Consider the following 17005-nt stretch of genomic DNA (forward strand, 5'->3'; position numbering starts at 1 on the left):
GGGGCGGGGCAGAGGGTCGCGCTCACTATGTGAACAAACAGGCCACCGCTTCTGTAGCAGGGATGATGAAGGGAGGCCCTAATCCTTATCAGGCAGGCAGCGGCGGCCATGACAACTCCTCGTTTCCCTCCCTTATGGAAACTACAGTTCCCAGCATGCACCGCGACACACCGGACCTATGCTGCTGTTCGCGATTCATGGTGCAAAGACTACATGTCCCAGCATGCTTCTCCAACGAACTCTAGTTCCTACTAGGCCCCGCTCCTGGGGGTTGATAGCCGCACCCCGTCCCTCCGGGAGAAGCTGATACTGCGTCGTAGATTGATTTAAGTACTGTAGGTAGGTGCGTCCGGCCCCCACAGACGCCATGGGAACAAGCAGTCTTGTTCCCGCGATGTTTGAGATGCGGAAACGCTTGTGTACGGTGTTCTCGTTTTCGTTCTACATGTCGCGAGAGCTGCAGGGCCGGAAGCTCCACGTCGGTCACTTGGGCTCAGAGAGCGACGTCTCAGCTACTGCTGAGTTGGGGGCTGTGGAGCCATGGTGAGTCTGGCCGCGGGGCCAGCCTGGGTCGGGCCTTGTCTCCCCGGGGCTGGCGGGGGCAGAGGAGCTGGCCGCCGGGCTGGGGGTGGGCCGGGACGGACAGGTGGTGAAGGGCGTGCAGGGTTCCCGTCTCTGGGGGCTGGAAAGGAACCAGACCCCCACCCCCAGGCGCTCCCCGCTCCGGCAGGTCAGCGCTGTCCCTGAGGCTGTGCGGACGGTGCGTGGCAGGAATTAATCCCCGGTGAGATGCCGGGAGCGGATGTGCTGAGGGGACCAGGTCAGGGTGTCAGACCAGTGGTTCTCAGCCGGGGGTACGTGCACCCCTGGAGGTACGCAGAGGTCTTCTAGGGAATACATCAACTCATCTACCTATTTGCCTGGTTTTATAATAGGCTACATGAAAAGCACCAGCAAAATCAGGACACATTAAAACTTCATACAAATGATGCCTTGTTTATGCTGCGCTACATACTATATCACTGTTTCTCAACTGGGGTGAGGGGAGGTTGCGATTTATTTTATAATTGGTAAAAATGAGAAAGCAATTTCTCAGTAATAGTGTGGCTGTGACACTTGCTTAAAATATCAGACATAAAAATACAAGTAGTTTTCAAGTGAGGTGAAACTTGGGGTATGCAAGACCAATCAGTCTCCTGAAAGGTGTATAGTAGTCAGACAGTTAAAGGTGTAGCTCATTGGTATTAGAGAGACAAAGTGGGCGAGGTAATAGCTGTTATTGGACCAACTTCTGTTAGTGAGAGAGACCAGCTTTTGAGCTACACAAAGTTTCAGATCTGCTCTGTGTGTCTTGAAAGCTTGTGTTGGTCACCAGCAGAAGTAGGTGTTATTAAGCAGTAAATAAGGTCATCATTTTTAGAACTTCCACATTATGAAATGCCTCATACTAGAAAAATTACTTTGGCATGAATTCAACCAGTGAAATTTTAGGTAGTTTGGTTTTGTATTGCCAGAGTTATAGGTGAAGTCAAAATCTGGGTAGAATGGAAGGTTTAAAGTTCTTTTTTACTTTGTAGTGCTTCTTTTAAAACTATCATTGGCTTCTGTGTTTGATTTTTTTTTAAAGGAGTTATTAGACTCGCTTCAATTCCTAATGGACAGGTGTCTCCATTACGTGTCACAGTCTGTGATAACTGGCTTCTGCACTACATTCACAACAGAAGTACAAAGGAGAGAATGGACCTTAAAACTTGCCAACTCTTTTGCGTTTGAGGTGGCTTTGTCTATTCCCTATCCGCTCAGTATAGGTTTATGGGCATACTGGGCAGGATGTTGTCTGGAAGCATGCACTGCCCTTCCTTTTCTTGAGCTTATTCTGTAGATACATTTTCCAGTTGTGCAGATCAGGACCTTTTCACAAGCAATATATTCATGTGGATTAAAGAAAAAATGCACAAAAACAATCCTCTACACCAGTGGTCCCCAACCTATTTCATCTGGTGGGCGCCGGACGACAAGCCACCGAGGACCGTGGCCGGCAGACAAGCATCTGCCGACAAGTAGCATCATCAAGAGGCGTTACAGCCGAAATGCCACTGAAAATCAGCAGCATTTCAGCGGTGACAGCTCTTGATGACCCTGCTTCTCGGCGGCATTTCGGCGGATGCTTGTCCGCCGGCCAGTACGCGGGCGCACATAGATGCCCCAGCGGGCGCCGTGTTTGGGACCACTGCTCTATACTCGACTGGAACCCTGTCCTGCTCCAGAGAACTCAGTGGGAATGATGCCACTCAGAGCCAGTATTTGTTTATATTCCAAAGACTCTCTTACAAGAACTAAGTAAACAAGTAGATAGGATGAGGAGCGTGTGAGATGTGTGTGCCCGCAAAACAGAGCTGGCTGGTTTTATTTTAGGTCTAATCTTCAGTTTTTTTCTTATTTACACTGCAGATATGTTAAAACAGTTCCATGCCATTTTTATGTTGAAGAATAATATAGCATTCTTAATTTTTCTGATCTCTAGCCTCTCCGACTTGATATTAAGCGAAAACTAACAGCTCGGTCTGACCGAGTAAAGAGTGTGGACTTGCACCCCACCGAGCCATGGATGTTAGCTAGCCTGTACAATGGCAGTGTCTGTGTTTGGAATCATGAAACACAGGTAAACTTTTTCTGCTGTATTCTATTTCTAATTAGAAACAGGAGTGTGCTCAGTGTAGCAATATGGTAATTCATTGATATGTGTATCCTGATGATAGTGATATGGGAAGTGCATTTTTCTGCAGCAAATGTATGGAAAGAACTTTTAATAATAATAATATAATAAAATCACTGTTTTTTGTTTAAGAAGGCAAAACAAAAAACTATAATTTGCTGAGTCACCAAGTGTCCTCAAGAAACTCATGGGTTTCATGCCACTTACAGTTGAGTGTCGCCATTAAAGATCAATGTACCGAAGGGCGGTGCATTTTCAAATTGTAGCCTCAGAGACAAATCAGTACCGTGATATAAAGCAGGTAGATTAGGATGTTAACCCAGCACTGAACTTTCTGTTTATATGCTAAATGCCTTGAATATTAAGAGTAGTAGGGATGGGAAGCACACAATTGATCTTAAACTTATTTTTTTCTGTTAAGTCTCCCTGAATTTGAGGCTCATTTGTTTGCAATCTGTGTGATGCCTCAGCATATATTGTTCAGGTGATATCACAAACATTAAGAAACAGTCTAAAGTAAGATATAAAGGTCTATGGCAGGGGTCGGCAACCTACGGCACGCGAGCTGATTTTGAGTGGCACGCTGCCTGCCCGGTGAGAGGAGGAGGAGGAGGGGCGGAGGGGCCGGAAAGCGCCTCGCTGGGGGAAGAAGGGGGAGGAGGGAAGCTTGGCTGCCACAGGACGGAAGCTTGGCTGCCACAGGACCAAGCTTCTGCCTCCTGCCCCTGCAGGGGAGAGCGGGAGGCGGGGGGGGGGGGGGTCCCGGCCCCCCGCCCCACTCAATACCCCCACCCACCGCTCTCCCCTGCAGGGGCAGGAGGCAGAAGCTTGGTCCTGCGGCAGCCACGCTCCCCCCTCCCCTGTTTCTTCCCACAACGTGGTGCATTCCGGCCCCTCCTCCTCCCCCCTCTCCCTGGGCCCTTGCGAGGGGGAGCGGAGCAGAGCAGAGCCGAGCGGCAGCGTGCTCGCTGCTCTGTAGAGCAGGCAGAGAGAGGTAGGGACGGGCCTTGGGGAAGGGGGTGGAACAGGGCATATTCCTCCCGGCCCCCTGCCATGAACCGCTCAGGGCAGGGGGCTGGGAGCACCCCCACGAGCTGAGCACCCCAGCCTTCTGCCCTGCACCTCCACACACCCCAGCCCTCTGCCCTGATCCTCCCTCCACACACCCAGCCTTCTGCCCTGCACCCCCACACACCTCCCAGCCCTCTGCCCTTACCTCCCCCCAACATCCAGCCTTCTGCCCTGCACCTCCACACACACCCGAGCCCTCTGCCCTGCACCTCCCCCCAACACCCAGGGTTTATTGACTATATACAGTGTAATTTATTTTTTGCAAATTATTTTCATTTTAGTTTATTCCAGAAGGTATTAAATGTTTTAAGACTATGCAGAGCTGCACCAGAGTGTAAATACCTCCCCTTACCTGACTTTCTTATGTTTACACTTGCATCTGTTAAAAAGGAGGACAGATCCCTTTATCTAGGAGCTCCTTGACCATTCTTAAACTTGCAACTATTCAAAAGTGGTCTGTTTTAAGAAATGCTGAACAGATTTTGAAACTGACATTTTCTCAGTAATATATCCCAATATTTCTAATTTTAGACTCTAGTGAAGACCTTTGAAGTATGTGATCTGCCAGTCAGAGCTGCAAAATTTGTGGCAAGAAAAAACTGGGTTGTGACAGGCGCTGTAAGTTGTCATTTTTTGTTTGTCTGTTTCATATACATTCCCCCACTTTTCTCTTTACTTCATTGCACTCTTACACACCATCCAGAAGTGTGGTTCCATGTTAACTTGTACGCTGGAAGATAACAGTTTATAGCTGTTAGTTTCCACCAAAACATTCTCCTAAAATCCATTGTATAGAATGGCACTTTAAAGCTCAAACTTTCATTTTAAAAACAGAAAAATATAAATTGGTGGTTTACTTTATATTTTGGCCCGATCTATATTACCAACTCAAATAATTTCTGGCACTTGTTTAAAAGATGTATTATGCACAGTACCTTAACAATGTCCCTGTAATTAGGCTAAAAGACTTGGACTATTCAAGGTAATACGATTTTAAAAGTTTTTCTATGCTTTTCCTCAATTATGTTTAATACAGAATCTTTAGAGAAATTTTTGTTCACTTTTAGAACTTTAAGCCACTTTTATCCATTGAATGTACTTCTGTCTCCATACTAAAATATGCTTAATAAATCCATCCTAGTCTTGCAGTTATGAAAAGTCAGCAAAGTGTAACAGTTGACATCACAAAGTATATACCTTACAGGCTGTAAAATATGTGTGTGTGTTTATCTATCTTGTATATAATCATCGTTTGTTTTTATATTTTCAACCCTAACATTGCATTACTAAAGAAGAAAGTCTGAATTAGTTTTGCATGCAGATTTCTGTCAGCCTTTTTAATATTTACAGAAGCAGAGTTGCAGATACAAGCATGTGTCAATGTACTTATCTCTGTTTGTAACCACTGAAATAAACATTATTTCCATGTTACATTTTTAATCTGTCATATAAATCATATTGCCCTCGTATCCAATCACCGAAACGAAGTTATATTTTAATATGCATCCAGATGTGCATGCAATGTGTGTTTGAATTGATAATTAAAGTAGATATTGTGTATGCCCAGCATGTTTTCAATCTGTTACAATTTCTGAATAAGTCTTCAAATGGGTCAAATGCCCATTGAAAATTGTCCATGATGCATTCATATTTTTAAAATAAATTTATTAACTGGACAGTCAACTTGAAAATCACTTTTTTTTTTTGCCTGACAATTTTGTATCTACTATAGAAAAAAGTAAATGCTAAGATTTCCATAAAAGAAAATGTAGTAGAAAAATTAGTACTCTTACTTTGTTTGCTATCAAATACTTTGAGTTTCTTGTCACTTTTCGTTGTCTTGTTCATTGTCTATGCTCTCTGTTCTATGCATTGGCCAGGCAGGAGGGATAGCTCAGTGGTTTGAGCATTGGCCTGCTAAACCCAGGGTTGTGAGTTCAATCCTTGAAGGGGCCACTTGGGGATCTGGGGCAAAATCAGTACTTGGTCCTGCTAGTGAAGGCAGGGGGCTGGACTCAATGACCTTTCAAGGTCCCTTCCAGTTCTAGGAGATGGGATATCTCCATTAATTATTTATTTATATTATTATAAAAATTGATTAAAAACATAAAGATTTCAGGACATCATATTTAAAAGCTTTAAAATAGTGGTGTTCATCAAATTAGGCTGTTCATCCCTTTTATAACTTTTTGTTTTCAAGGAGGTACGTAACCAATAAAGCAAGAGACTAAATCATATAGAAAACAGTGAGAGAAACAAAATAGGCAATGTAAGGGCTTGATTGTTTTTTGGGGAGGCAAGGAGGACTTTGTTTTGTTTTTGGGGTAGCATTATTTCCTAAATAGTCAGTTAAAAAGAAATCTAAGTTGGCAATGCCTTTTTCAGTTAGCTTATATCATTGATATCAATGTAAATTTTCCCCATTGACTTTAATGGGAGCAGAACAAAGCCCTTAATGCATGGAAAACATTTTTTCATGGTCATATAATGTGAAAATGTCTAAAGGAATTTTAGACTTTCCTTAAATTAAAATAAGTGACCTTTTGGGCTAAGACCATCTTTGAGAAACTTTGATCATAGATAAAAAGAAGAACAGGAGTACTTGTGGCACCTTAGAGACTAACAAATTAGTTTTTGTAAAGTCTATCCATGAGGAAGTTTGTGTGGAAGGTTGATTTCTTATGAGAGTATCCAGTTCTGAGAGCTCATTCTTAATCTTTCCCTGTTTGCTGTATAGGATGCTGATCAGGTGGTTTCGCAGTTTCTTTGAGAGTGTGTGACACAGTCTCTCAGCATAGTCTGTGTGATATGTAGATTGTAATGGATTTTTTACCTTTAGTCCTTTTGGTATGATGTCCATCTGCTTGCATTTGGAAAGGAAGATGATGTCTGTCTGTATCTGTACGAGTTTTTTCATGAGGTTGATGGATTTCCATTCCATACGGCTAAATGCAGTGCCTTGCATAATGACAGGTTTCAGAGTAGCAGCCGTGTTAGTCTGTATCCGCAAAAAGAAGAACAGGAGTACTTGTGGCACCTTAGAGACTCTAAGGTGCCACAAGTACTCCTGTTCTTCTTTTTGCGGATACAGACTAACACGGCTGCTACTCTGAAACCTTTGATCATAGATGAATTCTTCATAGTTATAAATGCCTTAAAATAGGATCATGTAATGTAAATTTCTGAATCAAAACTGTCAGAATAATTATGCTGGCATTGTTTCCTTTCTTGAGACTTTTTTAATGCAGTTCTTTAAGAACTTTTATGGATGAAGAATCTTTGAAGATGGAATATTAGCCTTTATTTAATGTGAAATACTTTTATAGAGAAGCTGATCTTAGTGTCTTTATTTTCTTATCTATAGGATGACATGCAAATTAGAGTTTTCAATTACAATACCTTGGAAAGAGTTCACATGTTCGAAGCACACTCCGATTATATTCGTTGCATTGCTGTACATCCTACTCAGCCTTTCATTCTAACTAGCAGTGGTAAGAGAAATTTTCAGTATAATTTGATTGTTCTCTCACAACTCTGTTCAGACTGTTATCTTATAAACAATGAGAAACTACATGGTTTGTACTGTTATTGCTGAAATAAGAATTCTTGAGCAAGTAGCCTACTTCTCATATGTCATCTCAAATTATTTCTTTCCAAGCTAGTTTCATGTTTTTAATAGAATCTCAACTTTACTTAGGATTTGAAATGTAATAGGTTAAGCTCTTGTCAAAGAAGAACTGAAGGTCTAGTTGCTTAATGTCTGCCAAACAATAAATTCATTTACATGCTAATGATCTGCCGTTTGGCAGATTGACATGTCATACTTGGGTTTGACATATATCAAGATTAATTTCATTTTGCTGGTTAAAACTAGAAGCACTGTAGAGTTTTCATAGTAAGATTGTAACATGAGTGTTATTGGAGTTGTCCTATTGTTTTACACTTAACGTGCTTTCATCAGACAGAATTGTTGGCTTCATGCTGTGCCCACAACATTCAATCTAGATTCCCTAGTAAGCAAATTTAACTGTTATCTTGATCCTTTAGTATTGATGTGTAGTCCTTAGAAGTGTCTGAGATGAATTGTGCTCTGACTGAGCCTGACACTCACCATCTTCTATAAAGGGGGGGAAAAAGTAGGCACTGGCCTGTCAGATTTTCTTTAGGAAGTTAAAGGGAAGAGCTAGTTTTCCAGATGCCTAGAAGCAAAAAGAAGAAATGCTGCGTGCATTGCAGAACCGGGGTTTAAGAGAACAAACCGAGGTGTAGTATCTCCTGAAAACAAAAGAAACAGTTTAGCTGAACTGACTATGTTGCAAGAACAGTGAGAAGAATAGCTGGATTACACTCTAGAGATGGAATGGAGGCTTTATGCAGAGTCAAGGATCTGCCTGCAAGCAGTTTTTGCTTAATTCAGTATATCTTAATGTGTGCCAAATTAGGCTGTTCATCCCTTTTATAACTTTTTGTTTTCAAGGAGGTATGTAACCAATAAAGCAAGAGACTAAATCATATAGAAAACAGCAGAAAACAGTGAGAGAAACAAAATAGGCAATCTAAGGGCTTGTCTGCGTGAACAATTCGTCTGCAGCAAGCTGGGGTGTGAATCTACTCCATACTAGCCTGCCATGCACTAACTGTCCATGTGGGGACTAGATCAAAGCACAGTAAGGAACTGTTAGTGTGCTTAAGCAGGGTTGACATGGACAGTTAGTTTGTGGCAGATTAGTGAGGGGTAGATTCACACCCCAGACTAACTGGTCATGTAAACAAGCCCTAAATCCTTATACTAACAATAGAAGAAATTCTCTTCAGGATTCCAGTGTTTGCTTTGATGCTTGTCTTTGAAACTTGACCCTTTCTGCAACTACTCACTTTTCAGAGTTTCAGACTAGGTGCCTCCAAGATGTTTGTAGGTCACTGGAGCTGTACAGGAGCTATGGGCTATGTGACTCACAAATTCCCTTTAGATTTCACTTTCAAAACATAAAGCAAACTGTTTAAAAACAATGGTTGGCAGTCCTGGGGGAGGTCTTGGGTATGACAGCTGACAATGTACACCCTCCTTATTGAAGAGATAGTGTGTTGAGGTTTTAACACACATTCCTTTCTCCAAAATATTAACTAGTCCCTGAAGTTAGAGGTGTTAACAAAAATACCAATATTTGAAACAGTAATTTAAAATCACTTTCCTCTCAATTGCTCAGCTTTCACTCTGACTTTTGTGATGTTTCACTAAATTGCCAAAGTGGTTTTTGTTTTTTTTGTTTTTTTGTTTTGTTTTTTTTTTAATCTTTTCACACCACTGCTACCTTTTTTTAAAGAAATCTTTCAGACTTTCATAAAAAAAAGTAGAACAGTCCAATTCTCCAACACCAATGTCCTCTTTAAGAGAACACTGAATGGCTCTGAAATGGGAACCAAATGTTTAGCTGTGCTAAGCAGCCTAGACTATTACTAGGTTCTTATCTCTGGCAAGCTAGATAGTCCTCTGCATTAAACTGAAGCCTGGGTATTTATTTTTTTGGGGCGTGGGTGGTGGTGGGGGGGGGGGGGGGAACAAAAACAAACCCTTGCATTCCCTGTAGTCATCCTCCGCCTCTCAGGGAAAACAGTTTTCTGAGTAAAGTCCATAAATTATTTTAATAGTAGCAACACTTCCCTTTAGGATGGACAAACCTTGAAAATTGGGTTACTAAGAATTTTGTTTTAAAAAGATAGTTTTAAATATTCATATACCTAACTTGAATTTTTTTTTCCAGATGACATGCTTATTAAACTCTGGGACTGGGATAAAAAATGGTCTTGTTCTCAGGTGTTTGAAGGACACACTCATTATGTTATGCAGATTGTCATAAACCCAAAGGATAATAACCAGTTTGCCAGTGCCTCTTTGGATAGGACGATTAAGGTATAGTAAATATACTTTTTAAAAACTTCATTAAATAATTACCAGACAGAATAAATACAACAATACAGCTGTACAGACAATGGGAAAATTTAAATTAATAAAGCAAGTATATGTGTAGTAATACTGTATACTACATACAAGGACATATATAAATTGGAATGACCTCAGTCAAGTTATAGTTTGTTGAACAATCATCAGAGCTTGCATAAAGACTTTATATATCTGTGAAATCTCAAGATTAGTTATTGTATGTGATCTTTGAAATGTGAATCACTGGCAGAAATGTATGGACTCTTGTGATTCCATTTGGGTTACCAATAAGTGTTGGGGGGGTGAAACTTTACTGTCATAATCATCCACTTTCAGAGTCTATTTTAGGGAAATGCAAGATAGCAGAGTGCCTATACTGAGAGTCTCACTTCCCTTTCCTGCAATAGACCCTGAAGATTCTCATGCACAGTGGAGCCATTACTGGGTTCATGGGGCCATCTGGGCACTGAGATTTCCCCATGTTCCCTTGGAACCTTTGTTATGTGTTAGGACTGTAGAAAGGGCCACCTATGCTTCAAGACTCCTTCAGCTGTTACGATTAATGGGTATGTGTGAATGCCTCCTTGCTACCATACCAAATCCCAAAGTTTTCACCTAGGGCCCCAATGTACCTGAAACCTGCCCTGATCCATTTAACAAACCGTCATTTAGCATTTTAGATTTGTGACTCTAAAATCCACACTAACTACTAAAGGATATATGTATAATTCTGACTTGAACTGCAGATTTCTGAAACAATAGTAAGCTTAGTACATATACGGTGACGTATGGTGTGTGTGTAAATGTGATGTATATATGTGCAGGTTTTTCAGTCTACATACATGCAGAGGGATTCGTGACGCCATGTGGATTGCCACGGGCACGCAGGGGCCAAAGAAAATGCAGGCCTGTTATTTACCAGGCTGCATGTGGCAATAGACTATATTGGCAAGGGATGCAAGGAGAGTATGGGTCACGATGCAAACTGCAGACACACACACGCACAACTAAAATTAATCAATTTAAAGTTTTATTGGGGATAATTACAAGGGGTAAGGGAGCAGCGTTTGATTAGCTAATAGAGTTAATGAAACTTAAAACACACAATGACTAAAATATCTACTAACAATATTTATAAACAAAGATGCAGCATTTAGTAATAACTGATACTTACAAATACAAACCAACGCATAACGACCGGCAAACGTAGAAACTCTGTTTGAAACATGTGAGCTGAGAGAGAGGCTTCGAGGTGATCAGGCTCGGTTACGGGTGTACACAGGATACACAGGATTTGTTTTTCTTTCTCCTCTCCCTGCCTGCACATGGCAGGCAGGCCCAAAAAGTACCAGCTATGACATCATAGAAGTGTCATAGGGGACAGGGCCCAAACCCTGTTTGTGTTCGTTTCTGATTGGCACAAGCAAAGTTTACACCAAGTAGGGGAGCAGGTGCCTCAAAGTCTGGCTTCGCCCCCAAAAGGTGAGGAAATGCATATTGTTTTAGAATGCGTGCAACACTGAATGACAAAAGAAGAGGCCAGGGCAATACCGGTACGGGCAAATTTTACAGGATGCAGACAGGAACTCATCTCAACAAGACCATTGAAGGACAAAGCTATTTTATTGCTTTGAAATATTGGCCCAAAGTGTAATTAGATGGGTTTTTTTACTGCATTTAAGAAATCAGGATGCTGTGGTACAGACTCCTTAGCTGTATCTTTCCTGTCCCTCGAGTTTTAAGAAGGCACTGTTCAGAGCTCATTCTGTCTGGTGGTGCTGGCCCAGGAGGGTAAGATCAATGCTTAGGGATGGTGATCTTTTTCTTTGCAAGGTGTGGCAGCTTGGTTCTTCTTCACCCAACTTCACTTTGGAAGGCCATGAAAAAGGAGTGAACTGCATTGATTATTATAGTGGCGGAGACAAGCCTTACCTCATTTCAGGAGCAGATGATCGCCTTGTCAAGATTTGGGATTACCAGGTACAATGTGTTCACCTCTTCGTGAACACTTTAGTAGATTAATTTGGTTGGGCACCATCAGCAGCAAAGGCATGGAAATTGAGGGAAAGGGATGGAGGAGAAAAGTATTCTGGAGTTTCCATGTCTTTGAATAGAAAATAGAGAGATTTTGTGATGTATTTTCTGGAAAAACAGTACGTTAAAACTAGTACGATAAAAATTATGAGTAACATTCTGTTTTACTGGCTGTGAAATATAGAAATCACCTTAAATCTGAATGTTAAAAGTTAACTTTGTCTTGAATAATATTGGATTATTTTCTTGTAGAGTAGTGCATCCCATTTTTTTTATTTTGTGACCAATCACCTTGCAATGGATTGGGTACCCACATGCTCTGTCTATCCCCTTACTGCAGGGGTTGGCAAACTTTTTGGCCTGAGGGCCACATGTGGGTATGGAAATTTTATGGCGGGCCATGAATGCTCACAAAATTGGGGGTTGGGGTGCAGGAAGGGGTGAGGGCTCCGCCAGGGGGTACGGGCTTTGGGGTGGGGCTCAGGTTGAGGGGTTGGGGTGCAGGAGGGTGCTCCAGGCTGGGACCAAGGGGTTAGGAGGAGGTTGGGGTGCAAGCTCCAGGTGGCGCTTACCTCAAGCACCTCCCAGAAGCAGCGGCATGTCCTCTCTCTGGCTCCTACGCTGAGGCGTGGCCAAGCAGTTCTGCACGCCGCCCTGTCCACAGGCGCTGCCCCTGCAGCTCCCATTGGCCGTGATTCCCGGCCAATTGGAGCTGTGGGGGCAGGAGAAGCGTGCAGAGCCCCTTGGCTGTCCCTATGCGTAGGAGTCAGAGTGGGGACATGCCACTGCTTCTGGGAACCACGCAGAACGGGGTAAGCCCCCGACCCTGCTCCAAGGCTGTAGCCCCGGAGCAGGGCAAGCCCTAGACCCCACTCCCCGGCGGGAGGTCGAGGGTCAGATTAAAACGTCTGGAGAGCCGGTTGCGGCCCCCGGAACATAGTTTGCCCATCCCTGCTTTACTGTATGTCCAGAGAATAATTGTCTCCTTTTGTATCCACTTGTTCTTTCCAATCATTTTGTCTGTTTTCTTCTTGTTGTTGCTTTCCATCTTTCTGTTCTTGCTTATGTTCCTTGTCCCATCCATCTGTGACTTCCTGCTCCCTCTCCTCCCACTAGCTAGGTATGTGTTGCTTGGGTATTGATGGGGGAGTTATCCATTCATAAGTCTGTGGCCTGACCTGAATGCTATAGGAGCAGAGAAGAAAAGGTTGGGCCTGTGGGACAAAGATAGCACTAGCCTTGGTTTTCCCTTGTGACTCTATGCAAATCTATGTTTGGCTTTCAGGATTTGAAGCAAAAAGCACAGGCACTAATGAGTCTTGTATTAATATATTGAGCCACCTTGCTCTCAACTAAGTGTTTTGTAGATAGGAACCCAGTTAGCTTAGGAAACAGAGAAGCAGCTACACTAATGGGAACAAATTCATTTTTGGTGGTTGGGGGTTTTGTCTTAAGACAGACTCTAGAGTATGCTGTTCTTTGAACACATTGAAGCAGAAGTAAAGGTTACAGAAAGAAGGCTAGAAACATGCTTACATAATTCTTATATTAATTTTCTTTGAAGATAGCGAACTGAGAAAATTGCAGTGTTAATGTTTTGTTTCCTTGATCTTAACTCTTCTTACAGAATAAAACCTGTGTGCAAACACTGGAGGGACATGCTCAAAATGTATCCTGTGTCAGCTTCCACCCTGAGCTGCCAATCATAATCACAGGATCAGAAGATGGTAACTTTAAGTTTTCTGACACTTAATATACATGAACAGTAGGATGGGTTACATACCCTTTTGTAGGCTTGGAAGGATTAGTTTCCTTGTTCTCTTTTTTATTTATATGGCTATAGAACTGGTTACTATTGGTTTTAATTCCCTTTGCAAGGTCCAGCTCTGCTTGGCTTTTGGCAGTTCACTTTATCCCTACACTTTCTGACCTTCAAGAGCTAGCTTTCCTTGATCCATCCCATGTAGGCTTTTTGCTTTCTCTTAATCACTGGTTTGAGATGCTTGCTCATCCAGATTGGTCTGCAGCCCTTCCCTCTGAATTTTTCCCCTTGCTTGGGATGCAGGCTTCAGATAGTTTCTGCAGCTTTGACTTAAAATAATTCCAATCTTTCTCCACATATCCTTGAGTACTTCTTTTGTAAACTCCAAAAAACGGTGAATTTAACCCACGGGAGGGGGTGGAAGGACATGGCTAAGAGGAAGGCAGGAACTGCAGGAGTACTGCTGCTGAGACGCCTCAGGCATCTGCAAGCAGTGAGGCCCCAGTCAGTTCAACTCCATCTCACTATCTCTGCACAGCCATGTGAGAGCTGCCTGCCAGCTTGGAGCTCCTACTTTCTCCTCCCTGTGATCCCTCAAGCTCCCACCAAGAGATTCTTCTGTGCTGATTTCCCTCTTTTGGCCTCTGTGACACTAGTGGGAGATACCAAATATCACCCCAGCATCAGTGAGACTGCTGGGATTGAAAGATTAAGGTTCTATTTCACTAAAGTTTAAATTACAGATGTTAGTTTCATATGTGGTCTTTGGATTTTTGTTGTTAAATGCCATAATGTTTAGTAGCCCTACTGCTGAGAGAGGAGACTGAAATTCCATATATCTTTTTCTCCAGGAACTGTCCGCATTTGGCATTCGAGCACGTACCGCTTGGAAAGCACTCTCAATTATGGCATGGAGAGGGTGTGGTGCGTGGCCAGTCTGAGAGGATCCAATAATGTGGCTTTGGGTTATGATGAGGGCAGCATTATTGTTAAGGTATCTTAATATTAAATTGGAAAGCATAAATGAAAATAGTGGCCCATTGCCACAAACTTCTGTTGCTAAACTATTCTTTGATACCTCTGAAGTGATTTAAAAAAATGGGCACTTCAATTTATTGGCATATTCCAAAAGCGCCATAAGTATTTATTAAATTTGAACAACTTAATGGGCTGAGGATGCTTGTTTTTTACTATCTTTATATGCTGTTCTTATTAGCTTGGCCGTGAAGAACCTGCCATGTCTATGGATTCGAATGGAAAAATTATTTGGGCTAAACATTCGGAGGTGCAACAGGCTAACTTGAAAGCTATGGGAGATGCTGAAATTAAAGATGGAGAAAGATTGCCACTGGCTGTAAAGGATATGGGGAGCTGCGAAATCTATCCCCAGACCATTCAGCACAACCCTAATGGACGGTAATTGGTTTTTGTTTGTTTTTGTTTTTTCCATTTCAGAATAGAATTCTTGACATTTTTAAATTTAGAAATACGCCATACAAGAAAAATATACCTTCCAGATGACTGATCTACTTCTAGTGATGCCCATTAGTCTGTGCACACAATTTCCACACCAAAACATTCTTTTTCTCAATCTTTAGGTTTGTAGTAGTATGTGGGGATGGTGAATACATCATTTACACAGCTATGGCTTTGAGGAACAAGAGTTTTGGTTCTGCACAGGAGTTCGTATGGGCACATGATTCTTCAGAGTAAGTGTGGTTTTTATTTTGCGTTGTATTAAACAAATGTATTTCTGCTAATTTCCAGACTACCCAAACTATAAACTGGTCTGAAAGTTAAAAGCTGGATTGGGTAACGAGCATTCTATAGCTTGGATTACATGAAACTTTTATATATTGAATGCACTTTTAATTTTGAAGAAATATCAAATATAGTAGCCTACATGTCTAGTAGTTTATAGCAGTTCCTTATTGCTGTACAGTATAACATTTTGCTATCTCGTTGTCTGGATAATTGTTTTGTAATGGTGCATTTTTCTCTGTGTATTTAGGTATGCAATCAGGGAGAGCAACAGCGTTGTAAAGATATTTAAGAACTTCAAAGAGAAGAAGTCCTTTAAACCTGATTTTGGTGCAGAGGGTGGGTTTTATTTGTATTTCCTAAATCTGCTAGATTACAGATATTAACTCTTTTGCTGAAAAAATGTTTGCTAGTGAAATAGTAATTCCACATTTGCTATTCTTTGCAGGTATCTATGGAGGTTTCTTACTGGGTGTCAGATCTGTTAATGGCTTGGCATTTTATGACTGGGATAACACAGAATTGATACGCAGAATTGAAATTCAGCCCAAACATGTGAGTTTTGTCAGATGCCACTCTGAGTGTATGTATATAACCTGTCATATCGGGGTGCATTTAGAATATATTACAGGCTTTTCTGAATTTGTCAATCTCATGAAGCTGTTAAAGATAAAAATTATATTTTAATTTTTTATATTTTTTGTAGCAGAAAGACTCTTACGTAGACACTGTCTCTTAAACCCCTACACTGGATGTGCAAATGAACAAATATTTTGATAAAACATGTGTATCCTCCTTTATTAGCACAGTACCTTAAAACCTAAATGCTATTTCTTGTTTTTATTTAGATTTTCTGGTCTGACTCGGGTGAGCTGGTCTGTATTGCCACAGAGGAATCATTCTTCATTCTGAAATATTTGTCTGAAAAAGTTGCAGCGGCGCAAGAAACTCATGAGGGAGTCACTGAAGATGGTATTGAAGATGCCTTTGAGGTAACTGCTGTTAAGAGTGGGAATGCAGTTAGGGCAGTGCCCAGTGAAGTCAATGTCTAAAAAGAGAACTTATCATTTTTCCACTTTACAGCATTGTGTTCTAATACAGGGGTTCTCAACCCCTTTCTTTCTGAGCCCACCCTGCCCCCCAACACGCTAAAAAAATTCCACAGCCCACCTGTGCCGCAACTGTTTTTCTGCATATCCAGTAGATTAAAAGCCAGGGCCAACGTTAGGTAGTAGCAAGCAGGGCTGTTGCCCAGGGCCCCACACCACAGAGAACCCCATGAAGCTACGTTGCTCTGGCTTCGACTTTCAGCCCTTGGTAGGGCTCGGGCTTCGGCTTTTTGCCCTGGGCCCCAGCAAATCTAACACCGGCCCTGCTCTTTGGTTTATTTTGGCGGACCCCCTGAAACCTGCTCGTGGGCCCCGGACTCCTGATTGAGAGCCACTGTTCTAATATACTGTATATACTTGTTCATGAGCTGAATATTTTTGGTAAAAAAGTGACGCATCAAAGAGCGGGGGTCGGCTTATAAACGGGTCTACACCAAAATTTGATGATTTTAAAATCTATGGAATCAGTGAATTGAATATCTAATACATTGTCGTTTTGTTTACCTGGAGTGTTTGCAGGCATGCAGCCCCTCAGCTCCCATAGACGCAGTTCGCCGTTCACTTCCCGCAACTCCCATTGGCTGGGAACAGTGAACTGTGGCCACAGGGAG

At 42.1% G+C, this 17005-nt stretch overlaps 1 protein-coding gene across 4 annotated transcripts in view; it reads left to right on the forward strand.

The window, feature by feature from the left end:
* The first annotated feature begins 236 nt into the window (after nt 1-236).
* The window catches only part of COPB2 (COPI coat complex subunit beta 2), a 28784-nt gene continuing 12015 nt past the window's right edge, over nt 237-17005 (forward strand). For 3 of the 4 annotated variants that reach the window (XR_006175215.2, XR_010590367.1, XM_042853571.2), the window contains exons 1-13: nt 300-543; nt 2525-2662; nt 4319-4405; nt 7152-7278; nt 9550-9698; nt 11562-11708; nt 13390-13489; nt 14376-14518; nt 14741-14940; nt 15123-15233; nt 15536-15624; nt 15734-15840; nt 16134-16277. Coding sequence is in view for 2 of the 4 variants with exons in the window: in XM_042853571.2 (XP_042709505.1) it covers nt 541-543; nt 2525-2662; nt 4319-4405; nt 7152-7278; nt 9550-9698; nt 11562-11708; nt 13390-13489; nt 14376-14518; nt 14741-14940; nt 15123-15233; nt 15536-15624; nt 15734-15840; nt 16134-16277 (1545 nt within the window). In the remaining 2 variants the exon portion in view is untranslated. Of the gene's footprint in view, nt 544-2524; nt 2663-4318; nt 4406-7151; nt 7279-9549; nt 9699-11561; nt 11709-13389; nt 13490-14375; nt 14519-14740; nt 14941-15122; nt 15234-15535; nt 15625-15733; nt 15841-16133; nt 16278-17005 lie in introns of all 4 variants that reach the window. The other variant, XM_008165842.4, reaches the window with a different exon arrangement.

The sequence above is a fragment of the Chrysemys picta genome, chromosome 9 (assembly GCF_011386835.1).
Source record: "Chrysemys picta bellii isolate R12L10 chromosome 9, ASM1138683v2, whole genome shotgun sequence".
NCBI lineage: Eukaryota > Metazoa > Chordata > Testudines > Emydidae > Chrysemys > Chrysemys picta.